At 40.0% G+C, this 27,468-nt stretch overlaps 2 protein-coding genes across 5 annotated transcripts; one reads left to right on the forward strand and one right to left on the reverse strand.

Moving 5' to 3' along the window:
* Window positions 1-4,962: 4,962 nt before the first annotated feature.
* On the reverse strand, window positions 4,963-25,654 carry LOC103973496 (protein arginine N-methyltransferase 7). Of its 4 annotated transcripts, none has more exons than XM_009388072.3 (14): window positions 25,269-25,654; window positions 23,991-24,213; window positions 21,310-21,435; window positions 12,231-12,395; window positions 12,024-12,142; window positions 11,846-11,946; window positions 9,108-9,370; window positions 8,463-8,699; window positions 7,936-8,009; window positions 6,180-6,273; window positions 5,922-6,071; window positions 5,715-5,789; window positions 5,419-5,515; window positions 4,963-5,276 (listed from the first exon to the last, which is right to left on the reverse strand). In XM_009388072.3, the coding sequence occupies exons 1-14, from the start codon at window positions 25,514-25,516 to the stop codon at window positions 5,137-5,139; spliced, it is 2,112 nt and encodes a 703-aa protein (XP_009386347.2). In that variant the 5' UTR covers window positions 25,517-25,654; the 3' UTR covers window positions 4,963-5,136. The 4 variants fall into 4 exon arrangements, with proteins under 4 accessions (XP_009386347.2, XP_064973775.1, XP_064973776.1 ...); XM_065117703.1 differs by having other exon boundaries at window positions 23,991-24,310; window positions 25,269-25,407; XM_065117704.1 differs by having other exon boundaries at window positions 23,991-24,273; window positions 25,269-25,406.
* Window positions 25,655-26,102: 448 nt separating this feature from the next.
* LOC135616440 (dehydration-responsive element-binding protein 2C-like) lies at window positions 26,103-26,995 on the forward strand. The gene has a single exon (XM_065115630.1). It carries the CDS (start codon window positions 26,256-26,258, stop codon window positions 26,862-26,864), a length of 609 nt encoding a protein of 202 aa, XP_064971702.1. The 5' UTR covers window positions 26,103-26,255; the 3' UTR covers window positions 26,865-26,995.
* The last annotated feature ends 473 nt before the right edge of the window (window positions 26,996-27,468 follow it).

The raw sequence follows: 27,468 nt of genomic DNA on the forward strand, positions 1-27,468 counted from the left end.
GCAAATGTGGAAGACCTAGCGGGGCTGCGTTGAGGGCAGTCAGCACAGGCGCGACCGATTGGGGGAAAACGGGCATGGAGATGTAGGGAAAAGGAGTCGCTCGGAGGAGCGGGCATTTGAGATTGGCATTCAGAGGAATGACAACCCTTCGTGTAAGAGGCACCACGAGAACAGGCAAGCTTGGAAGAATGCGGAGCGCATAAAAGTTGGGATGGTTGAGTTTGAGTTACGGCTCAACGTTGACAACTATACTTGATGGTGCTAAAGGCAAGCGAGGCGTTTAGTAAAGGATGAGACCATGCAAGGTGGAATGAGTTGCTCAGTGACCGAAAGAGTTGTGCAAAGCTCACAAAGGTGAGGAGAATTGCTAACTCAACTAATTTGATACTCATGCATAGGCTTGTATGCGGACGATGGAATGTTCGCGGCCATCCCAAGGCGATCGAAACTCGACGCCATTGAGCATTGAAAATTTCTCTTTGGCATATGAAGGATATGTCCGTAGGAGGCTAAAGTGTGCAACGAGTTCAGCATGTTGCTAGGCCTTGAGTGGTGCAACGGGGGCTATATTGACGTGGAATCGCAATCTAGCTAATGCGTTTGCAGGAGATAGAACAATGCATAGTTTGTTCAGCAAATCGGAGTAGTCCAAGGGGATAGTGGTCTCCGAAACGAAGAGAGATGTTGCTCCAACGGGACAGTTATCTAGGAGGGATAAGTCCCAGCTCTTCGGAGGGAGAATCATGTGGGACGGACTTCACATGTTGAGGAGGAGTACCTCAACAAACAACAACTCCACGAAGCTCAATGGACTGAACAAGCAGCGAGGAGTCATCGCACGATCTCGCTCGAGAGAATGCATTAGTGGATGCAGTGCGAGATCAAGTGAGGGAGCGACACAAAGCAACACAAATGAAGACACACTTGGAGTCGATATGGAGATCAGACTCAAGGGAGGGCTGACCCGTGGAATGGTGGGCGCGAGGGCCACCATCAACTTAATGCAAAAACGAGAAGCGGAGCAACTTGGGTATAACTTGGCGAAGTACCCAAGCCGTATGAAGGGAGCCAGTATAGAAGATGGAACATGGAGTGGAGGCACAGTGCTTTCCTTGGATAGAGGTCAAGGACATGAACTCTTGTAGAGGCAAGAGCGGGATTATGTTATTCCATGGGTCCTTCATTCTGACGAAGCAGACTCATCTTGCATGGTGCCAAAGACGAAGGGAGCTTCTGGGTACATGCACCTTATCTCGGAAAAGCATTTGATGGAGGAACTAAGGTGACTCAATTTACGGAGGCGAAGTTGGGTTTAGAAGGCCTTGGCACAGGGCAAGAGGACGCGGAGGCGAGTACTCTTAAAGAATATGTCATAGTGTTGCCATTCAAGTTACCATGAAGGAAGCGATGCACAACGGAAATTATGCTAGTAGGGGCAGAGGCCCAGGATCCAAACAATGGTGCACTAATTGCGGTAAAGTCGGGAGCTACTAGGCGACGGACTATCCTAGAGCAGTGCTTCATCTAGGTGTGACCCAAGAGTGGGTGGATGAAGGTCGATTGCCAAAGGAGCGAACAAAATCGAAGGTGGAAAAGACCCTGCGATGTATTGGCAAAGGCCACATATGGAGGGATTACAATTCGAGTTCATCCCACAAGGATCAGAATGCAATAGAGATGTCACCAGGAGGCAACATGGTGCAACGGATCATGGTGGAATAGTTCGTGGCAATGCGATACACATGAATGAGTACCGTGAGGGATTAGATCATACGGAGGTATGATCGGGAGCTACTGGAAGCTCCACTTCGGTGAACAATACGACGGTAAGAAGGGCTATGGATTCAAGGAGTGAAGGCCATGGTACCGTAGAGGCAGGTCTTCCGTGCATGCATCGAATTTTGCATCAGATGAAAGCCTTGGTCATCAGCATATAGGGGCTATGTTCCACCAAGGGAAAAGTTCGAATGTAAGTACTAGTGAGTCCCATGGGAGGGACTTGATCATACAAAGGTATGATCGAAGCAGCTGGAGAGTTGGACTGCTTTAGAGCTCATATTCGCTTAAGGGAGCTCGGCAAGTCAGAGGACAAGGTCGAGTAAGCGAACGTTGCTACCAAGGAAGCTAAGGAGAACAGAATCGGTGCAAACCCTACAACGTGATGGCAAAGGCCATGCATGGGAGTTGCAATCTGTCTTTCCATCGATCAAAGGGAGCTGCTTGGAGAATATAGAGGCGTTGAAGCAAAGGGTCGAAAGGGGCGAGGAAGCGACGATGAGTCCAGAGGGACTTAGCTACCCAAAATCAAGCATCAGTTATAATGGAGGTGGACTCAGAGGAGTGCCACAGAAACATATCTACTGATCGTGAAGAAAAGGGATGCAGATGCGAGGCGACGGATAGTAGGGCCATGGGCATGGTAGCGCTATGGTATCATAGAGGCGGGACTTCCGTGAAAGTCATTGATCCCTTGCTCTCATGGAGGGAGAGCGCTTGGTCGTGAAAGGGGCCGAGGAAGTGGAGCATGCAGAGGCAAACTCCAAGTACCGAGATAAGGCTGCAGGGTAGAGGCTAAGGAACTTCGTAAGATTGGTGTTAACGAGCTTCTCATCAAGATTGTCGAAAGTGAAGGACTTCGAGTCAAGCAAGAGTGCACGACCAAGGAATGAAGCAGGCAGTACGCGGTGTTATACCTTTGCTACTCAATGGAGTAGGCGACAGGATTGATGGAGAAGACGATACAATCCTAGAGGCGACCAAATATATTAGAGAATTACTCCAAGTTGGAGTGAAAACTTCCTGCATTCTAGAAGTTCGATGGCATTGAAAAGGTGAATCACAGTAACTAACTCAATGCAAGGAGTGCAAACACTTCAAGTGCTTTAGAAGTGTGAGCAAAGAGCAGACGAAGGCCAGTAACTAGCTCGATACATAGAGTACAACCTCGAGGAGGCGGGCAAAGTCAAGTAACCTTTGCATTCTCAACCCTTAAGAGAATGGGCGAAACTGAGTACCCTAATTCTCTTATCTATCCAGTAGATGAGCTCTGCATAAGTTCAAAGACCCTTCGAAGATAATGGAAGACAATAGTTGTCAAATCCTCACCAACGGTGATCAGTGCTATTGAGAGTAGATTGTCCGCTTCATTTCCCAACGAAATGCCAATCGAAAGTGGAAGTAATGCGAACCTACTTGGAAGTGACAACTAAGTGAAAGAAGAGTTAATGGGCAAATTTTGTGGAGGAAGGACCCAAAACTTCAAAAGTTTGCTAGACGATGCTCGTTAAAGCTCCAACAAGCATCCACCCAATTCAAGCAGCATGAGGCATTTGAGAGACTAGCACAGTAAGGATGGTCTTTTCCTTTATCTGGAGGATTCGCAGGAATCAACAAGGATCAATACAACTCAGCCAACCCCACACCAGAGTCAGAGTCATTTGTGAGTTGAAGTAGCATAGCGGATCAAAGATTCGACTGCTCAAAAATAGCAGCGAAGAGCAGCTAGGAGCCAAGAGGCGCATTGCAGCTGGAGTAGAAGATTGAAGACTCAGTAAAGGCGAGGAGTTGTAGTGTTCACAAAGGCTTCCATAAGGACGTCGAAGGAATAAGTGGGGGAGAATGTCACGGACAAACTTCGAAACAGGATGTTTGATGTAATGCTTATGTATGTCCATGTCTTTTGGTATGTTCTTGCTTTGCACAACATGTAGAAGGACATCCGAAGGCTTAATAGTCCTATTTTAGTTGGTTTGGTGGCCACTTTAGGCTTGTAAATAAATGTTGTGTTATATAGATACTTATGAGAGATTTTCGGTCTGTAATGGACCATTTTGACCCTTTGTTGTGCAACTATTCAGAGCTTGTAAAGTATGTTTGTAATTTGCATTGCCTATGAAGTGTTTCTTGGAATGTTTGCTTGTGGATCCTGAGTGAGACGTTCTCTCTAACCCGTTTTCTCTTTCGTAGGTCCTAAGGGACTATGGAAGGCTTCGAGGAGGCTGATCTTTGCGAACAGACATGTAAGGGTGCCACACAATTTAGGCAAAACCAGCTAAGTCTGTGACATCTTGTCACATTATCATTTTAAAATGATCGAAGAAACCCTCCCGATTCTAAGCAATACACAAACATAATCTATCTCATAGACTAAAATAATAAAAGGAAAAAATCACTCTTCCACCCATTTTCCCAATACCCCATATATTTTGAAGACTTTTTATCGTTGTATTCTAGTTTGCTCAGTAGGTGTTTCACGACTTTATCGATCGTTCTGTTCGAAGCTTAGGCGATCAGAGAAGGAATTCAACAACATATCATTCAAGAACAGGTTTCCAAACTTTTCATCAAGAAAGATTCCCAAATTATCATCCGATGGGATCAATGATTCAAGTCAATGCTCTTGGCTACTCTTTTTACATCTAACACCTCAAGTTTGACCAATTTTGCTAGAGCTTGTAGGTCCACTAGCTTGAATTGGGGTAGTGATTTCCCTGTTAATTTTTGTGATAATGAGCATCATACACTGCTTTGATGATTATGGATTAATTTAAAATATATTTTCTAAAAAATAATCAAAAATATTCTTCTTTTGTTTTTTTTCTTTTTTGAGATGCTAACTCAGTTGGTAATGATTTTATTAGATCGCTACAACATTGTAAGATCAAATATCATCTTCACTACTTAAATCTTTAAAATAAATAACAACATACATCTTGTCACATTGTAACCGACCATAATGCACAATGATTGAAACATCACTCACCTCCAATTTTCAAAATTCATTCACTTTAATGCTTCAATCCAAATTAATTTGGTTGTCTACATTGCTAGATTGTAAAGTCCTTTCTCGAACCCACCTCCTTGCACGCTTAACATTGACCTTGATTGACAATTTGATTAATACTATGAACACTACTGTTCTTATTAGAGAAACAGAGAGAGAGAGAGAGAGAGAGAGAGAGAGAGAGAGAATTCCTTTTTGTTTCCAAAATAAGTCAATATATGGATAGGTCCAACGTTTTCAATGTAAAAGAATCTAATTTACTCAGGATTACAAAACCCTAAACATCTGACAAAAGAACTGCAACTACATAGAGGAACATGTCATGTACAAAAAGGTCACCCTGGGAAACCAAATCAAGATGGTGAGAAGGATGAAATGGAGATTTCACCAGATGAATGATCGAAGAACGCCTCTATCCCAGCAAAAGAGTCAGCTGCATTGACGGCAAGAGGCTTGCTCAGAAGCTTCACTCCTTGTTTCCAGTATCTGCTAACTGAAATCAACATCCAAAGGATGGAATATTAGTAGTGCAGCAGATCATGAGCAGCAAGCTCAAAAACATCAAATTTGGAATACTGGAAATTTATTAGATCATCATTATCATTTTAAGCTGCTAACAGCACTTGATTTCTCACTTGGTCCAGTTGACACAACAAGGGATTTTTTATTGTCCAACACCCAATCCATCCAAAGCGCAAAACCATGGCATATTCCCAACTTGGAAAACTCAATCTGCAGGATAATACAAAGTGGTAATATTTAATAATCATGACTATAACAACATCAACAAAGCCAAAAAGCATCAACTATTTGAGGCTATAGATTTAGTTTGTAGATCTCCTGATTATATTATAGATTCAGTCTTATCCAGACATCAATAATCCTGCATCTTGAACAGGTAAAAACTGTAGACCGCATCATCCAGGATTACCTTTATTTTTCCAGAACATGCGTGAATGGGTTCTAAGAAATTGAACTCAACAAGTGGAAGAATCTCACTGAGTTCCTGTAGTAGACACAGTTAATGAGTGAATAAACTTTCATAGTGGAGCCCATCGTACCAACAATCCAAATAACCAGGACTTTGCATGATTATTTAATTGTGTTTCAAATCTCTTTTGAACTTTCACATAATTACCTCAACCTCACCACACTGCCAAATGTAATAAGGCAGGCAAGGACCTTCCAGCATTGGAGGCAAGTCGCCACAGGCCCCTAAAGTCTTATTTACCACCGAGTGATCAAAGCCTTCAACCTTTTTGAGGCTGCAACGACTTCTCCATAGATCCTTCACATAAAGAAAAGTAATTCTCCATCACCATAAAGAAGTGCCATAAAATTAGCTTGAAGCCAGTGGAAATTGTCAAATGTAAAATAGGAATAGAAAGGAACTCACTGGAAGTGACATAGCACAAACTTTTAATATTCCTTTGCATGGCATGATGACGGCATCTTCAGACAAAATAGAGTCGAGTAGTGTCCTCTCCTTCCTTCATTTTTAGTTAAAAGAGGTTAAGGAAACCATAGAAATACTATAAAACCCCTGCTAACTACAGAATGCATCAAAACTTAGCATCTTAATTCATTTAAATCTAGAAGTAACTGCTAGCTCAGGTGATCCCCCTGTCAAGTTTACATTGATGGAAAGGGGTCACTTCATACACCTCAGTACTGAGCTGAAGGAGTCAAAAATCAAAGCTCAAACCATTAATTTGCTATCACAAAGACAGGGCCAAGTGCAGCTGAAGCAACATGATACATTCCAGTGGTAAATTAAGACAGGACCAAGCTGAGTCCAAGTTTGTTGAGATTAAGCAAAATGTCTATTAATTGAGGTTAAATTACAATTCATAGTATTTAGGGGTGTGTACAAACTATCTAATTATTCATTCTTTGGTGCAGTTAAGATCACCAATTTTATCTTCACAGAGTGAATAAGAATTGTAACAGGAACTCAATTGACTATTAAATAATTAGTTTTAGGAGTCCCAGAAAAAAGGGTCCTAATCTGTCTGGAAGATGGGTCCAGATCAATTAAAGTAGGGACAAGATCATCATAATCTTTGTTTTTACTCAAGTTTTGTGAATGAAAGAGTGAGTTTCTATGATTCACTAGCCCTATTACCTATTGTTTCTTGAAGTCTTTTATTTTATTTTATATATACTTTGCTGGTTTCAACTGACAATCCTTAACCCCACTGCATCCTCCAGTCCATCAAAATATACATTACACAACCACCAACGTCCAGAGACCAAACAACAGTCCTAGTGCTTGGTATTGATACTAGTTAGCGGGTATGATATATGATATGCAAATATAGTCAACGGAAATTCAGAACATATGAAGGCCGAAATACTGATGCAACTTAAAATTTTGCCTTAGAATGCTTGGATGAGGAATTATACACACAAGAAAATCCTAGCAAATTTATTCATGTCCACCATGATTGTGTGGTCATGGCATTGAAATTCATTCAGGTTAACAAAGAAAATATATTTTAATAAGGAGTTGTGCTCATGACATTGACATTCATTCAAGTTCTAAATGTTATCTCTGATTGTCTTCTTTCATATAGCAATTTTACAAGGCATATTCAAGAGCTTGTTTGTGTGCTGTGTGGGTTCAAAATGGCAATATAGTACAGGGTAAATGATTTCAATCATGATATTATTAAGCTTATATCACCAACAAATACAATCATATAAAACTACTAAAATTTTTGGTTGTAAAGATAATAAGAATGCCAATAAAAACAACATGTTTAACAAGGTAAAAAACCAAAATTGAATCAACAAACCACAAGCAGAATGCAATAACTTATAGACAAGACGATAATGATTTTAATATTGAGAAAGTCATTAAATTTTATAGCATAGTAAAAATAATGACTATATCTTGTGCTTCGATCTTCTTGCATATGATAACAATACAATCTATTAACATATTCATTAATCTTATGCAAAAAGAAAAATGCAATTTGACCATATGGTTCAAGGAAATGCAAATGCCTGAAAGACAGAAGAACCAATGTGTCAATTAGCAAATTTCAAGAGGAAATAAACAGCTGTTATGGATACTCGTAAAACTCGATGACTAGGATTTAGTTTCATAAACATAACAAAGCCAACAAGAAATTTTTTTAATCTCTAACCAAAATCGCAGATTCTGCCATGGGAGCGCCCCTTCATTTCCATAGTAAAATGGCTCTCCCACCAAAAAATCAACCTGAAAAGCAAAACAGTAAACAATGTTCTATAGTATCTGGAGAAATACAGTAAATAGAACATACATGATGTGATTTAAATTTTATACATTGTCTCATTTTCTTCATACAATGGTTGGATTGGAAATGAGCAAAAACTATCTGACCAAGTAAATAATTTAGGTTTATGTTAAGAAGTAGATAAATAATTGATCATATGCATTACCAGCCTATCACCATGAGAGAAGCTTAAGAGGGAAAACAGAGTTGCACTCGCTACATGTTCTTAGATCACACATCAGACTGTGGCAACGGAAGGTTATATAGCTTCCACCATGATGCAGGATGGGTGGGGATGATTTAGGAATGCCTTGGTCAGAATTGTAATGCATATAGGGCAGTAAGCCGATACAACAAAACAGTTCAAAGAAAAAGACACCTATTTCAAATAAACCCTAAGCAGATAATACAATCACCTTTTGCTGTATAAGATTATCTGTGAACAAATATGATGCCCTCTTTCCAATGACCTTCACCCGATCCATAGAGAAACCATTTGAATCAGCAATGGCTCGCAGATACTGGGCACCTTTTTCTTGAATCCCAGGGAAACTTGATATTGTATTTGCATTTTTGGAGAGAGATGAAATAAGAATTGTCAAGAACACGCTATCATCAGCAACAATACACAATGGAGCAGATCTGACATTCAACTGTTACAAAAAGTTCAGATATATGAGCAATACATGCATGAAAATGAAAAAGCACAAAAGTACTTGCATGAGATTGTCAATGCATGAGGAGAAGAGCTTCTCTGAAGTTTAGATATCAACATCAGTAACAGGATTTAGAGCACATGCAATCTATCAATAACCTTTATCATGCTTGTATATACCAAGAAGTAAATAAGAAAGAAGTCCAAATGATGTGGTCACCATTTTTTCATATTCAACAGTCAAAAGCAACAGAAAATTGAAAATTTTTACATTGCTAAGCAATAAATTTGAAATTTTCCAAATCATTTGCAGGTTCACTGGATAGCTTGACTACAAGCTGTTTGCTAAAAGATTGCTTGAACTATCAACATTGGATAAACAATAAACATAACTATAAGTCCTTACTGTATTTCTCATAGCATTTATAAATCCCGACCTCCAATCTTTATCTCCATAAACTGCAACTCTTTCCGGTGAAAGCTCTAAAAGACAGTTCCCAAAGTTGAAGTTGTTACAGCATGTTTGGTCATCACACTTAAGATGATATGAAATCTTAATTTCATCATAAGCAGCTTTAAAGAGAACAAGTTTATCCTTCAAAACAGGCAGTCCTGCCCCTGAAATGAACCAAACACATTGCTTCCAGTGATCACACCAATTCTCATTACCTATTCACAAAAAAGAAGGTCATTAAACACCTTAATTGGTCATTGGTCGTAACTATTTGACTAAATCTATAATGCAACTACACGACACAAGGTTGTCAACATAGAATCTTGACAGGTTCCGTTTGACAATTTATGAATAAACTTGAAAAGACATCTATATGGGGCCTTTATTTGCCAGAAGTTGATGTCACATTTGAGAAATCATGAACATAAAAACAGAGCATCTAAGAGCTACTAGAATGCTTAAAAAGAAATTATCATCTTTTCCCTGTATGTAAATAAATTACCATATTTCCTTAAGGAATAGAATAGGTGTCAGCATGACTCGTGTACTGGTCAATTTTTCACTATGCTATTTCTATCACAAGCAAATTCAAAAGACATCCATAAATGGTTTTTTTCACCAAAGTATTAACTTCCACTGACTTCAACAAGTAGACAAAATTTAATGCAATCATCACATGTAGTAGAAAGATATATTGTTTGGACGAAATACATATATGATGAAATCATGTCATCCATAAGTACATATACAAGGTAGCTTTGTGAGAATGATTAGAGAAGAAGGATCAGACATGCATAACAAAAAATACTTGGTAGCATGTCGGGCTAGTTCACAAGTACTAGGATATAAGAACTAGGAATGAACAATGCATTCTCTCTCTCTTAAACATGATTAGAAATAGATCCCAAGTCTACTTCTGAGTCAATGCAAGCTCCTTTTTCAAGCCTCCAACCTTCCAATGTCCACGAAACTCTCCTGTGAGATTTTGCTTTAAATACAACATACCCTATGAACACAAACCACAAGTTACATTGTCAACATTTAAAAACAGGGAGACTTCCATAGTGATATTTGCCCATGAAATAAAGTCTTTTTTTACATTGTCAACATTAAAAAAAAGGTAGACTTCTGTAGTGATATTTGCCCATGACATTAACATAGTTTTTTTTTCACTGTTTTAACCTACATGCTTTTGTTCATTATATAAGGTCTATAAATGAGTGACTTAAGTTAAAATGTTGTACGTTAAAAAAAAAAAAGCTCAGGATATCAGTATTCTTGAAAGCATATATGACAGGGAATAACTAGGGCAAAGACAAAAGTAACCAGAAACATGTTAGGTATCTAAAGTCACTCTAATGTCATGTATTCAAGATGAAATTCATAGAGGCATATTGTCTGTTGATGATATTCTAACTATCAATGAGAACAGAATAGGAACCAAAACTAAAAAGAACAATTGAACAAAACTTTAAAATTTATTTTAAGTGGCACTAATCATAAGGTACAGTTATAGCAACATTAAAAGAAGAAATGAATGTTCATTAAAATAGATGAGCAAGAAACTTCTGAAGGTAAAATAAAAGATTCCAATATGTTGGATACCTGATTTATAATTAATTTAACATAAACGGGATACTAACAAGACAATTTCTTATTAAATCAAGCAGGTAGTTGATGAGAAGAAGCACATGGAAAGTTGTGTGAGAATCTAAAGCCCCTTGAGTTACAAATGTTGACAAACAGTCATTAGGCAAAACATGAGTTAAAATGTTCAAGAGATTGAACATATCAAAACACAAGAAAATGAGAAAGTTATGCTTCTATAAAGTATAAAAAAACATATCTAGATTAGAGAAAATTTTGGGGTTGTATCATCAAGGACTATTCTCACTAATGACACAAGTGAAAGTAATGGAAGAGCAAATAAGTTATTAGAAATTTCCTGAACTATCTTGCAATAGTGCTTTGACAAAGCTTAATGTCACATAAGGATCCATGGAGCTGACCCTAAAATGTTGTGACCAACGGCTTACTGCTATTGTTGTTATTGTTCATATGCATAATATTTAATTCATTCGATTATCATTTATATCAAGAATCACATGTTAACATGTTTCATTTAACTTTCTGCCATTATATCAAGAATCATATATTGTTTATATTCCGCAGGTTTACTAACATTCCTAATTTTACTTATTTTTCCTTTAAAGAGGGGCTGAAACACCAAATTAGTCATCTAACTTAGACAATCTGGCTAATTCCATCAAACCTAAATCTCAGTTATCATTCAAAATGAAACCAAAACTAATGCTTCAAACTTGCATAAAAAGCAGCAAAAGAAACATAATCCAGATCCAACTTGATCAATTTTAGCTAGATTCCTTAACCCATTTAATGGATTATTAATTTACTCCACCAAGGCAAGCAGTTTCCACAATGTCATCTTAGGTATAAATTTTCATAAAGAACAAGAATTGTTTTTCTAACAAACACAGCATAAAAACTTTAAAATGGCAGCCAGCAAGTAGTTACAACTGGTGTAGTGTCTTCTTGATATGTCCTATTGGGGTGTAAATATTATGTAGCAGAGATATTGAGATCAACTTTCTAGGTTTCAAAGGAATAGTCACCGAATAGATGCACATTGCTTTGTTCATTAGGATAAACATTACAATGACTCAACTCACCAGGGATACAATTTTCTACCATTCCATTATCAGGACAGTTTGTCCATCTAGGAGCTGTAGAGTAGAAGATTGAACCCTCCTCATCCAACTGAAGCACCCACCTGCAAATTGAAGACCAAATAAGCATCATCCACTGTAAAGTTTCCATCTCAGTTGACTACATTTGCATGACCATTACCAAGAAATTACAGCAATAACATTTCCGTCACCGCTAGCTTTTATCGACATTTCAATTTCACCATGACTCTCTGGTTTCTTCCAAAAGTCAAATTCAAATATTTTGAAGGGTTCTGATAACTGTATGGATAGTGGATATTACACAGGGTCTAAAAAAATTATAGAATCTAATGTATCATCGAGCCTTGGAAAAGAAAAAAAAAAGTACCAATCGTATCTCTCTTGACATTGCAGTGCAGTGCATGGCATATTGCTGTTTTTTTATGCCAATAACCCTCTCCAAACCAGCAGGTGTAAGATGAATCCCATCTGATAAATTTATTTCGTTGCTAAATAAATCATGCAGCTTCCACAAGAATGGGCTCTCAACTAGCTGGAACATTAACAATGTAGCCATGTAAGTTAAATTCTTTTCAAAGATCTTAGCTACTTTCCGGCAATAAAGATGATTTTATCAAGGGTATAATCAATAACAACAACAAACAAGAATAATGTAACTATTCGGTATCAACTACATGCATCTTTTCTCATCATTGGGCTTTGCATAAGACATTCAAGAAACTTCTTGGAGTTTCTAATATATTCTTCTTAGGTTTCCATCCACCTCTCTGTTAGGATCCTTTTTATTTTCTGAGTTTTGAATAATGTTTTATTGAGTTTGTCTAGTTCAGTAAGAGTCGGATAAGGACTTATTTGAGATTTCTTTATTTATTAGGAGTCTAAGTCTTGACGGACTCAAGGGTGAAACTCGCCTAAGTCCACCCCCTCGCCGCTCCTAGCCCTCGGCGACGCTGCTCCCAACCACGCCACCACTGCTGTCTCTTAGCCTCGGCAGCAACCTTCCCTCGCAGCGACCGAAATAGAGCAACTCCCCACACCCATCGCCCTTGTTTCCTTCTTCTCCACCATCATCGACAACAGCCCCCGCAGCCTCAACCCTCAACCGCTCGCGATCCCTCAACGCTCTTACCCTACGCAGCAGTAGAAACAAGGCAAAACCCCCCACTACCTCCTCACACCTTCTGCCGCAATTGTTGATCGTCGCTGCTTCCTTCTTTCTTCCCTATCGGCATCGATAGCAGCCACCGCAACCTCAACCCTCGACCGCTCGTGATCCCTCGGCATCGCCAGTGTCTCATCCCACGGTGCAACAGAAATAGAGCATTACTGCCAGTCGCGTCGCCATCGCTGCTTCCAGCGCCACGACCATCACTACCTCCCAGCCACGCCCTCAACACTGCCTCGGGCTGACGCCACTGAAAGTTGCACTAAATAGGCAGTGCTAATGCCCTTGACCAGACATCAAAACAAGAACTAGGGATTATAAATCTGCAATCTTATGCAATGGCCAGCAACAACTAAGCGAAAGCTCAATTAGAAGCCTTGGAAATCAGAATTGAGAACCGATCGCAAGAAACCCTTAACGATTTCAAAAAGAGTCTATTGGAGAACTCTAGCAAATTTCAAAAAGATGGAAGTTCAAGTCCTGCGTTGAACCGATCTGGAGATACAGGAAAAGAGCCCCAAGAACATGACATAAGCTACCAACGCATTAAGGTGGAATTTCCAAGATGGAAAGATGGGGATTCAACCAGTTGGATCTTCAGGGCAGAAAATTTTTTTCATTTTCACAGAACTCTAGAAGAATCTAAGGTAGAAATAGCCCCAATCCAACTAGATGAAGATGCAATCCAATGGTATTGATTGGTACGAAACCTATCACGCGGTCCCCTCATGGGAGTAATTTAAGAGAGGGCTTCTTATTCGCTTTAGACCATCTGAATATGAGAATATTGATCAGTAGATCGCTAAAATTCGTCAGACTTCTACAGTGTTAGAATATCAAAACAAATTTGAACGATTATCAAATCAAACTAAAGACTGGTCCGAACGACAATTTGTGGGTACATTTATCGAAGGACTTGATCCAGATATCCGGTGTGAATTTAAGGCTCGCCAACCCCGCACTATGACAGTTGCGATCTCATTTGCACGTCTGCATGAGGAAAAAATCAGCATAGAGAATCGCCGAAATAGAGGTATCAACAAACAGGTGATCAGCAACCCACCCACCCCATCTACTCCCAGCTAAAACCCTAACACTCAAAGACTAACCCAAGAAGAACTCAAGGAAAGATCAACGAAGTGGTTGTGTTGGCATTGTGATGAAAAGTGGAGTAAGGAGCACCGATGCAAACAAGGGAAGCTTTTGATGATTGAGCCTATTGAGGAGGAACCGAAAGCTAACGATTTGGACTTCGATCATGAAGCCATAGAAACTGATGAAGATGTTGAACCTATCACTGTATCACACATACAATGCATGCAATGGCCGACTACTCTTAACCTGCAAACTATGAAAGTCGAAGGAACTTTGAAACATCAGCTTGTTATTGTTTTGATTGATACTGGTAGCACTAACAATTTTATGGATAGTAAAGTCGCTACCCGATTGGCCTACCACGTCGAAGGCTATGATAAATTTGAAGTAAAGGTCGCTGATAGACGGATTCTAACCTGTGATAGCAAGTGCCCAAAGATAAAACTGACTGTGCAAGGCCAAGAATTGCTTGTGAATTTCTTTTTACTACCTTTGGAAGACTACGAAGTGGTTCTTGGAATTGAATGACTATCAACCTTGGATGATGTTTCCTGAAATTTTTCTAAACTAATCATGAAGTTTTTTATTAATGGAAAGCAGGTGATCCTAAAACGAAGACGCGGAAGTAAGATCACAACTGTCACTAACCATCGGATGGAGAGGGGTTCTTCAGAAGACACACACCGAATTCTTGGTACAATTGCAGAGCATTTAAAAGGAAACAACAGTGCACATCGAGACCGAAAATATTGAATCATTGCTCAAAGAGTTTGCAGATGTATTTGCATAGCCACAAGGACTCCCACCTCTTCGACCTCATGATCACTGAATTCCGATATTACCCGGGAGAGCACCAACCAACGTTCTGTCACAGACAAAATTCTAAATAGGATGTTTGATGTAATTCTCTTATTTATCCAACAGATGAGCTCTGCATAGGTTCAAAGATCCTTTGAAGATAACGAAAGACAATAGTTGTCAAATCCTCACCAATGGTGATTAGTGCTACTGAGAGTAGATTATCTACTTCATTTCCCAACAGAATACCAATCGAAAGCAGAAGTGATGTGAATCTACTTGGAAGTGACAACTAAATGAAAGAAGAGTCGATAGGCAAATTTTGTGGAGGAAGGACCCAAAACTTCAAAAGTTTGTGAGGCGGTGCTCGTTAAAGCTCCAACAAGCATCCACCCGGTTCATGCAGCATGAGACATTTGAGAGACTAGCGCATAGTAAGGATGGTATTTTCCTTCATCCGGAGGATCCGCAAGAACCAACAGGGATCAACACAACTCAGTCAACCCGACACTAGAGTCAGAGTCATTGGCGAGTTAAAGCAGCATGGCAGATCAAAAGTGGACTACTCAATAACAGCAGCAAAGAACAGCTAGGAGCCAAAAGGTACATTGCAATTGGAGCAGAAGATTGAAGACTCAGCAAAGGCGAGGAGTTACAGTGTCGGCAAAGGCTTCGACGAGGACGTCGAAGGAATAAGTGGGGGAGAATGTCACGGACAAAATTCTAAACAGGATGTTTGATGTAATGCTTATGTATGTTCGTGTCTTTTGGTTCATTCATGCTTTGCATAACATGCAAAGAGACGGTTGAAAACTTAACAGCCCAATTTTAGTTGGGTTTGGTAGCTGTTTTAGGCTTGTAAATAAAAGTTGTGTCATGTGGACACTTGTGAGAGAACTCGATCTGTAGTGAACCATTTTAACCCTTTGTTGTGCAACCGTTCAAAGCTTATAAAGTCTGTTTGTAATTTGCATTGTCTATGAAGTGTTTCTTGAAATGTTTGCTTGTGGATCCCGAGTGAGACGCTTTCTCTAACCCGTTTTCTCTTTTGTAGGTCCTAAGGGACCATGGGAGGTTTCGGGGAGGCTAACCTTTGCGGACGGACATGCAAGGGTGTCGCACGACTTAGGCAAAACCAACTAAGTCCGTGACAGTTCGACCCAATAGATATCCACACTTCCATAAGACAGAGATAGAGAAGATTGTCAAAGTGATGCTAGAAACAAGGGTTATAAGAGCTAGTGTTAATCCATATTCCTCCCCAATCCTACTGGTAAGAAAGAAGGCTAATGGCGGATGTATGTGGACTACAGAGCAGTGATTTAAAAAGCGCTAGGCGCCAAAAGGCGCCAAGGTCCACAAACGCCCGAGGCGCTAGGCGCTCGCCCGAGCGAAGCGAGGCGCTAAAATATAAAAATATATAATATAATTAATAATTTCAAATAAATAAAAATTAACAACATTAAAATCAAAATAATATATTATTAATCTATTAACAAAAAATTAATCATTTCAAAATTCTAATAAACTTAATATTAAGAGTATACTGTATACTGAGCCTGATGGAGAAACGAGGAAGCGGCGGCGAGCGACGGCAGCAGCGGCGGCGAGCGACGGCAACAGCAGCGGCGAGCGGCGACAGCGGCGAGCGACGGTAACAGCAGCGGCGAGCGACGACAGCGGCAGCGGGAAAGGGAAAGGGAGCGGAAGGCACGAGCAGCGGGAGGGCTCGCGGGAGGCGCAAGCAACGGGAGGGCTCAAGGGAGGCGCGAGCAGCGGGAAGGCTCGCGGGAGGGCTCGTAGGAGGCACGAGCAGCGAGAGGGCTCACGGGAGGCGCGAGCAGCGGGAAGGCTCGCGGGAGGCACGAGCAGCGACAGCGGCAAGCAGCGGCAGCGGGAGCAGGAGCGACGAGCAGCGAGATCGCGATCGGGATCGGCAGCGGCAGCGGCAGCAGGTTAGGGTTGGGTAAGGGTTAGGGTTGGGGTTATATCGGTTTAGTTGGTTCGATTGAACCAACTAACAACCGAACCAGGACCGAAACAGACCTAAAATTCTGGTTCGGTCGCCTTGGTTTACCCAGGCGCTCGCCCGAAGCGCCCAACGCCTAGGCTCGGGCGAGCGCCCAGGCGGTGCCTGTTTGAAGCGCGCCGCCTGGGACATTAGCGAGGTGCTCGGGCCTCGCCTCGCCTCGCCCGAGCGCCTAGGCGAGCGCCCGAGCGCCTTTTTCAATCACTGCTACAGAGTACTCAACAACATTACGGTGAAAGACAAATATCCTATTTCAATGGTAGATGAGCTGTTGGATGAATTGGGAGGAGCCTAAGTTTTCACTAAATTGGACCTACGATCGAGCTATCACCAAATTAGAGTCCATGAAGATGATATTCAGAAAACCGCCTTTAGGACACATAATGGCCATTGTGAATTTCTAGTAATGCCTTTTGGGTTAACTAATGCACCCTCTACCTTTCAAAGTTTAATGAATGATATATTCCGGGCTCATCTTCATAAGTTTGTTTTGGTTTTCTTTAATGATATTTTAATATATAGTCCCTCCTTAGAGAGTTATTTATTACATTTACAGACTTGTCTTTACTATTCTTCGTGAGCATTGTCTTTCTGTCAAGAAATCAAAGTGCAGCTTTGGGCAACCAGAGGTTGAATATCTCAACCATATCATCTCTTAAAAGGGTGTTGCAGTTGATCCTTCAAAAATCTAAGTGATGAAAGACTAGCCAATTCTGAAATCAATCAAAGCTTTAAAGGGATTCTTGGGACTCACGAGCTATTACCGAAAGTTTGTGAAGAATTATGGCAAAATTAGTGCCCCCTTGACATCACTTCTGAAGAAAGATGTATTCAGATGGTCAGAAGAGGCAACTCAAGCGTTTTTAACTATTTGAAGACTGTAATAACTATTACACCGGTGCTTACTCTACCCGATTTTAACAAGTTGTTTGCGATTGAGTATGACGTTTCTAGAGCAGGTATAGGAGCTGTATTAATGCAGGAAGGTCGACCCATTCCTTACACTAGTAAGGCTCTTTCCCCTTCCCATCTGAGTTTATCCATTTATGACAAGGAGATGCTAGCCATTGTACATGCAGTCACAAAGTGGAGACCCTATTTAATTGGTTAGCGGTTTCAAATACGCACTGATCACAAAAGCCTCAAATATTTCTTGGAGCAAAAGATTTATTGTTTAGAGCAACATAAATGGGTCACGAAACTACTGAGATTCAATTATAAGATTATTTATAAAAAGGGGAGCGAGAATCTAGTTGTAAATGCATTTTCACTCCTTCCAGAACAAGCTGAACTAGTAGCTATCTCAATTCCTACTTACGAGACTTTGGAATTTATTAGGAGGGCATGGTCAAATGATCCTGAGATCTAGAATATTATTAGAAGACCAAAAGAAGCTCCGGGTTCTGTCCCAAATTATAGTTGAGAGTCGGTGGACTTGCGCTATAAAGGCTGAATAGTTGTAGCACCACATTCTTCTTGTCAAGAGATAATTCTAAAGGAGTTCCATTCATCACAAATTGCTGGTCATTCCCGATTTTTCCGCACTTATAGACAAGTCTGACAATTATTTTACTAGAAATGTATGAAAAATTTTATCAAGAAATTTGTTACTAAATGTGATGTTTGTCAACGCCACAAAAGTGAGACAGTAGCCACCCCAGGTTTACTTCAGCCGCTCTCTATTCCTAATGTTTGCTTGGACTGATATATCCATGGACTTAATTGACGGACCCTCCCCATCACAAGGAAAAAGTACTATACTTATAGTTGTAGATGGGCTTACAAAGTATGCTCATTTTTGTGCTTTACGACATCCTTATACTACCGCAAGTGTTGCTCGTATTTTTATGGAGAACATAGCTAAATTTCATGGGAGTCCCCGTTCCATTGTTAGTGACAAAGACAAGGTTTTTACTAGCACCTTTTGAACAGAGCTTTTTCGTTTACAAGGTACCTAGCTAAGTATGAGTACTGCTTACCATCCACAAACAGATGGACAAACTGAAGTGGTAAACAGGTGCCTAGAAAATTATCTCAGATGTTTTACCAGTGACAAACCGAAGGAATGAATTAAATGACTTCCTTGGGAAGAGTGGTGGTATAATAACTCCTACTATTGTTCTATTAAAATGACTCCCTTTGAAATAGTTTATGGTCGACCCCCACCTACAATTATAAAATATGTACTCGATTCCTCTAAAGTTGATCAAGTGGACAAGGAATTGCTTGATAGAGACAGGATTATTCAGCTTTTAAAAGATAACCTCACAGCCACACAAGCAAGAATAAAACAACAAGCTGATAACCACCAAAGTGAACGAGAATTTACCATGGGTGATTGGGTTTTCTTTCATCTCTAGCCCTACAAGCAAACTTCCATAAGGGTCCGATCCTCTATGAAGTTGTCTCCTCAATTTTTTGAACCTTATAAAGTATTAGAACGTATTGGACCAATTGTCTACTGTTTAGATTTTCTTGCTAGCTCTAAGATACACCCAGTGTTTTATGTTTCCTGCCTTAAAAGGAAGTTAGGTGAAGATGAGATAGTGCAATACCATTTGCCAAATATCTTTGTTGTTGGTGAAGTTCAAACTCAACCGCAAGCCATACTTGATCGATGAGTTATAATGTGCCACAGACATCCTGTGACTGAAGTGCTGGTGCAATGGGCCAACTTACCAAAGGAAGACGCCACTTAGGAGCCCTTCAGGGTGTTGAGAGAGAAATTTCCCGAGTTTGATGCTATTCAACCTTGAGGATAAGGCTGAATTGAAGGAGGAGGAATTGTTAAGATCCTGTTAGAATCCGTTTTATTTTCTGAGCCTTGAATAATTTTTTATTGAGTTTGTCTACTTCAGTAAAAGTCAGATAGGAGCTTATTAGTAATTTTTTTATTTATTAAGAGTCCAAGTCCTGATAGACTCAGGGGTAGAACTCTATAAATATGGATGTATCTGTTTTTTTTCATGATCTATGAAATGTTATTCCAGTCTTTTGGTAAACCTTAGGAGGTCGATCCCCTCGAAGTTATCATTCCTTTTATTTCTTTTCTTCTCTGATAAAACCCTAGGGTCTTATCACTCTCCTCCCACCAATTAATGCTAATTTTTATCAAGAATATAAAAGAACCAAAAAAGGACCACAATATCACTATCAAACTAAAAGCCATCAAATATCTTATATCCTTTCAAATTCTAACCCCTCAAAAAAGACTAAATAAAGACAAACCTATAAATTACTAAAAGGAAACTACAATGTGGAAATTTTCCATGTCAGTTAGTTCTTAGACCTGATATATGTTTAGCTAAATTTTAAAACATTGTCCATTGCAAAAGAAACTGGACACCAAATGGCTGCTCCCATTTTTATGCATCATGCCAATTCTAAAAAGACTTCTAGTTAAAGTTTGTAAGCTGCATAAACAATAATTAAGTTGAATTAAGTTTCAATTATGCTTTATACACAAACACAAGTCGCAAGCTAGTAAATGAGAAGAAGACAAAGTATTATAGAGAGGAATGGGTTGGTAATGATGCTTAGTAAAATTAATAAAATGATTTTACTTCATTCATAATAAGTTCTTGCTATGTTCTCTATAATCTCGACATGCCGTATTACCAAGAATAATATTTTTCATATCAATAGGTTAGGAATTCTAATTAATGCTAATTATTAATCATGAATAATAAATTATATTATGGATCATGATATATTAATCTTAAACTCTTTTACACATGATGTTATGCTGAAATATTTTTTGTTGTCATATTCATGCAATGTCATGTCCTACCTTTCAAATTTTCACAAATCAGAACATCTGTACAGTTGTAATACAGTGACCTGTATTTGTGGATTTGCTCAGTAGAGTGTAGGCCTGTTATGTTAAGAATTTCAAGTTAATATTTCATGAATACGGTCAACTAACAGTTCAACAGTATCTCACATTTCAAAACTCATTAAAACTAGAAAAAATTCATGATTTTTAACTAGTCATTCTAAAAAGATACACCTGTATCACCTTAAAAGTAACAATCAAAAGCAAGGAATACCACTTCAAACTTGTCTAGGAGTAACAACAAGAAATACCATTCAAATGGATCAATCAAAAACAAAAAACAAGGTAAACCTATTTGTCAAATGCAAGATAGTTCTACATACAAGTACAGGAAAATATCAAACTATTTGTCATTCTTCTGTAACCAGTAAACCTGATTTTGTGCTCGAGATCTGGTAGAAAATGAAGGAAACAGTAGTTCATAAACCTCACTGTGTGTTAGAAGGGGGGAGAAGGGCATAGTTAAAAAAAGTTTCAATCATTTCAACACAAAGTGCAGGTATCACATAACAAGAAACATTTACCTGCCCATAAGTGGTGGCACGATATGGAACTGTCTGTGGATTTTTAGCGAGTAACATATCATGAGCCTGTTGCAGAGTTGGTATTAGTCCTTCTCCCAACAATTCTGAATCTAGTATCTCACTTACCTGCGTCAATCCTTAATTTCAGTTTATAGGTAAAATGTTGCACATCAGCACATGCTTAATCAAATAATCAGAGCAGAGATATGAGTCATTGTGGGTTGATTGAGATGTGACTGCATCAAATTCTTGGAGACTAAAAGCACATCAAGCAGTACTTTCCCCACATAAATGCTACCGATCACAAGAAACAGCTATTGGCAAATTCCTATTGGTCATTCAATCTGATTTAGCTACAACAAGAACAAAGATAGTTTGCTATTGGCCAATAAAGATTTCAGCTAAACAAAACAAAAAATTAGTATTAGGTTTGATTTGGCCATTATTTTAAAGGAATTAAGAGATGAATGAAGACACAAGAAGCAGCAAATCTCCTTTCTCCTTTTGTTTCTGACTTGAGACCTATATAATTCTTTCTTTTCCTTTTTTTCTAGTTTCTTATTTCTTAAAGAGGCAAATTATCGAAGTTCCTAACGGTTGAATTTACAAAGGGTGTGCAGAATGCAGCAAGTTAAGGATCCTTATGCAGAAACAAAGTGCATTTTAAATAGCATTCTAAATGTCATTCCTAATCCTCTGCCTTAAATACTAATCCTCGGTGAGGCTTCTCTTTCACCTCTCAAGCACTTTTGTGCTCGTGAAAAAGCAGCCCATATAAACCAAAAATTTCCAGTCCCATCGACTTGAATTTCAATTTTTAAAAGTTTCACATTACAAATCCATTGCCTTGATGGGCTAGCTATAAACTTTACAACAAAATGAGTTCTTTAATAGAGAAAACAATTGATGTCAGGATGTCTCTTAAAACAACTTAAGTACTAGGTAAAGAGAAGAAATCTTATGGATCGAGATTTTATATCCCAAGTCGAACAACTCCCAGAATGGTACAATGCCAAGAAACTGAACAGTACTCCAACAATACCACTCAGTAAGACTAGAAAGAATAACAATAGTACACTGAGCAGTACTAAGCTATATGGTACACAGCTTGAGCTTAGACTGATAATCACTGATCAACTGTTATTTAAAACTCTGCTCACAATACAGAATCAGGCCGATACCAGGCTTATGTACAGTATGGGTATACTGCAATATACCACGATAAGAAGTCCTGAAGTCCCAACTATCTAGGTTATCAATATCTCAGATCTCATAAACTATATAGATTTTCTGACATTGACCTTTCGCCAGGGAAATAACACTAGTCAAATGAAGAGATCCAATCTACATTTATTATATCTAATAACGTTTTATTAGATCCTGGACACACTGGTATATATCAGAAGAGTCAGTGTCTGATGAACCAATATAGACTGGTCTATAAGGACTAATATTTTTAATAGATGATTTGAACAATTAACTCATACTTGAAAAGCGATCCATACAGGTATCGATGAGAGCTAGACGCATTAAGCTTCAACTGTAAAATTAGATTCTAAAAAGCTTGTATGTCTTCCCTTCTATTTCAGAAGTTAGAGAGCTATCTTCATAATCCATCTATATGGAAAAAAGTTGTGCCAACCCAAATGATCAATAACTAAGATTTCCTCTAGCAGTACAAGGAAAACCTTTGATTTCAACCAAAAATTTGCTGCATATTTCTAGCTCTTAATCAATATAACTCTGACCTTCAAACAGTGAATCTCAATTTTAAATCTTCCTTCTTCCAAGTTCAAATGGTCTCACTGGTTAACAGTTAGTTTTTGACATCTAACAAAACAAGCAGCCTTTACATAAGTATAACTAAAGCATGGTGTTTTGGTTGCATTGATTGGATTGTCCTACAGTTTCAGAAAACCAAGATCCTAACATGATTTGACTGTAAATCATAATCATGCTGTTATACAGAACTATCAAGAGATATATACAATTACAGGTTTAATGAGAGCAAAAATGCATGATATATAGCTCCAAATTCCAATAAATATTCCTCAGAAAATAATGATAACTGGTATAATTCTCTCCACTGGGAACACAAATGTAAAGGGCAAAGCTAAAATAGAGGGATCCATTAATCAATTGTCATTTATCACCTTGATAGTTATTAAGTAAACTTCTCATATGGATTGCATAGTCAATCTTAATATGTATAGTTAAAAGAGTTCATCTAGTAGGATGTGTTAAAACTTAAAAGTTGTCTTCATTCCTTCCAGCTCATATGTCAACATGAAGAAAGGATTAAATCTTAAGCATAATGAACTCAAAAAATCCCTAAAAATTAGAAACTAAATAAAAAATGTAGGAAGAATAATTTCATTTGTTACTTCATCAGGAATAAACAAACAAATTTATATGAAGGATCTTAAACCCATAAAAGTAAAATACAGCTATCCTATTACAGTCCAATACAACTATACATGTAAATTTTAGACCGGTATCCTATTTAATTTACAAATATAAATATTTAGGAACATAACTACACAGGAATACAACCATATAAGAATATGGCCTCCATATTCTAGGAATTCAACATTCATAAGACGATGACAACAACAACAACAACAATGCCGTAAGTCCCAACTAGGAATACAACATTCATATCAATAGCAATAAAAACTTACCAACACTTCTGCAGGTGATTGTAAGTCAACACCAACAAGGAGCTCATCAGATCGCTTATGGAAGACCTTTACCTTCTTCTCCATTTGATTTTCCCATAGCACCCTCCGCATCAGCTTCCCCATGGGAAGGTAAGATTCACAAGCTGACACCTTTGCCTCCGAGGCCTCTTCAAATTTCGCCATTGTACTTGCCGCCATCATTGACAATAGGCCAGTTCCAGCTCTGCAACCACAATGTAATTTGTTTCACAGCTTTGGCATCTCTATGTGACTTGCATTGAGCCTAAAGCCATAACTGAATCAATGTCAACTTAGTTTCCCTGCATTTGAACCCTAAATTCATATGAAAAATCAATTGCATTTCCATAATGTCACTTCTATTCTTTTTATGTTATAAACTTACAATTGTCACCATAGCAGCTAGTATTGGTAAATCAACTAAGGATTCCACATAAGAAAAAGAATAACAGAGTGTCAAACAGTCATGAATAATCTAGCATCAAAGTTTGAGTAGAAATCAAACCTATGAAATTTTCATGAACTATATTTTAATATTTCCATTTCACTAAAATATTTGACATAATGAACAAGAAAGATGCTAACTACTAGTTCCATCATCAATTTGCCACTCATAGTCGGATCCATTTACAGCCAGTAGGGGAATGTTAGATACCCTTTTAAACTTCCCCAGTAAAGCTTGACAAAACAATGGGCTGAAAACCAAAATCCAAGTCCTATGAGAAACAATAAGTCTCAAAACTAAATTATGTTTGAACCCATTGTAGGACCAATTAGCAACCAAGATAAGAACTGTCATATCCCAAAACTATTATTATGTCATTAACAAAATGTCCTACAGTAGTTACTTAGGCTTCATCTAAATCGCTAGTTATTTTAATTAAAATCAAAACTAAACAGATACCGCACTTTCTTGAAATTTTGACAAAAATTAAAACAAACTCCTTGCCAAGCCTTCTCAAATGTAGATTAGTCTATCGCCTCCTGAATCCCGAGTTCTCCTGTAGACACTAATACCGCAGTACAAGTATAACTATTGTCAAACATAACCACCTAAAAGAGATAATTTCTAACACTTTTTCCTTGTTTGCTTTGATATTATTCACTGAGAAACATCTTATCAAACGATAGATACATCATCGTTAATCGACTAGTTTTCCGACTGACCTGAATTAATACCACACAAGATATCTTCCTTTTCGATCCATGGTTATAGAGCCATGGCAAGATCCAAAACGATCAAAGAAAAGATACACTCACCCAATGTCAAGGACGTGGCAGGGCTTCTTGATGGTCTTCTCGATGGCTGCGCGGAAGGCCCAATTCCGATAGGAATCATTGAGCATATCGAGGTAAGACGTGGTCGCCAGCAGGTTCTCGGACGTCTTCTCCTCCAATTCCTCTCTATCTCCTCCTTCCTCGACGACGATCCACTCCGAGTCGCCGGTGAGGGGGTTGACTCGGAGCTGGAACGCCCGGGTCTTGGGACAGGCGGTTGTTGCGCTCATCTCTCGGACGGAGAAGACCTTGGCGTCGCGGCCGTGCGAGGTCGGCGGGAGGAGGGAGCTGATGGAAGAGGTGGATATCGCCGCTCAAGAGCCGGCCAGCGAAGTCTTCGGCGACAACAGTTAGCCGTGTAGGGTTCATGAATCAAATCAATCCTTTATCCCACCCGTTCAGGGTTCACATCCACCTGATTCATGATTGGCTGGACCGGTGGGCCCTTTGAATATCGCGCTTCGGCCCGCACCTTCGCCAATCACCGTCCGTAGGCTCATAAAAGCAGAGATGCGTGCAGGGCCCTTGATCGGCTCGCTGCAGTTTTGCTTACAACCGTTCTTGTAGCAGAGCTGTCAACCAGCCGTCGAGTCCGTACTCATCCAAAGCACGTATGAAGTCATCGCTCGCCTCAGCGACCCCGTCCTCATCCGAGCCCCCTTCCCCATTCGTTGTACCCGGCCACAGCAGGGGCTCCCGTCCTCCGCCGCCGGCCGCCACGTGTCGTCTCCGCCGATCCGAGGAGGGCACTTGACTCGTGGACCCCACACTGTCTGGCCAGGTGGCCCCGCCGCTCCCGGGGGCCGCTGCCGCCGGCCTCGTGTCCAGCCCTCCTTCTTTCCCCTGCCCGCTCCCCGCCTACTTGGCACCTGTTCGCGCCACCACACGTGCCACCGGTGGCGCAGCCGTCATAATAGATAAGTACCCCACGGTCACCTGCTTGGCCCTCACATTCGTCACAGTGCTGCCATGGGACCTCAGGAGAAGCAACCAAGGAAATGCTGCCCGCTGCGGAGATCGAGGAAGGGGTGCATGAAGGGCAAGGGCGGTCCCGAGAACCAGGCATGCACGTACCGAGGGGTGCGCCAGCGGACGTGGGGCAAGTGGGTTGCGGAGATCCGCGAGCCCAACCGCGGCGCCCGCCTGTGGCTCGGCACCTTCAGCACCGCCCTGGAGGCCGCCCAGGCCTACGACAACGCGGCCCGCTCCCTCTACGGCGACTGCGCGCGGCTGAACCTGTCCGACAGCCGCCCCTCGTCCGTGGGGGATAACTCCACCGGGTCGACGCCGCCGCCTCCCGCTGCGGCACTCGTCAAGCCGGACTTCCGGTGCTCGTCCTCCTGGTCCAACGAGACCAGCACCGGCGACTCACAGGCGAGCTTCCCGGACAGCATCGGCTTGCCGGCCGCGCATTTCTACGCCGGCGGCCTCTACAGTTTCGACGATTATGTTTCTGGGTTGCCGAAGCCAGAGGATTTCGGGCTGGAGGCCTTCCACAGCGTTCCATTCTTAGACGAGCAGGAGCTCGACACACAGTTCATGAACTTTGAACCACTGCAAGTGTCATCGTATTCTTAAGCAGTTCTATGTGTATACCGATATAAACTGGATCACCGCGTCCTAAATACTCGAACCGTTGTCTGTCTGTATACCGATGCATGTAGCTCTATCGATGTAAATTGGATCGACGTCTTCTTCCTTTCTATAGATGAAGAACAGAGCAGCTATAGACGCTTACACTTGTTCTCTTCCCGGTGATCTGCGTCTTTGACTTTGTGTTCGTTTCTCTGTGACAAATGAAGGCAGCTTAGCTGCCATTGTATTCTTTTGCAATCTTCCATGTCGGACACAAGGTGAGTTAATGATCGACCAGCAAAACTGGGCCTTTGCAGCAGAACAGGTGGGATCTTGTGCAGAGGTTCTTGAACGGATGATTACTAGTTTGACTTTATCGACCAGGGGACTACGTCCACAATAAGCATAAAATAATATCATACGAAATAAATTAATGTCAAAATTAAAATCAAATAATATATATCAAAAATTAGATTTACATACATTTTTAATATTTTTTCAGAATATCTATATCAAATCTGAAAATACACCATATTCCAATCCAAAAGCACCATGGTTCAATGCATAGCAAGTAATAGAACAAATCTATAAAGAAAAATTAGATTTT

This window comes from Musa acuminata, chromosome BXJ2-7, assembly GCF_036884655.1.
Source record: "Musa acuminata AAA Group cultivar baxijiao chromosome BXJ2-7, Cavendish_Baxijiao_AAA, whole genome shotgun sequence".
In the NCBI taxonomy this organism is placed as follows: domain Eukaryota; kingdom Viridiplantae; phylum Streptophyta; class Magnoliopsida; order Zingiberales; family Musaceae; genus Musa; species Musa acuminata.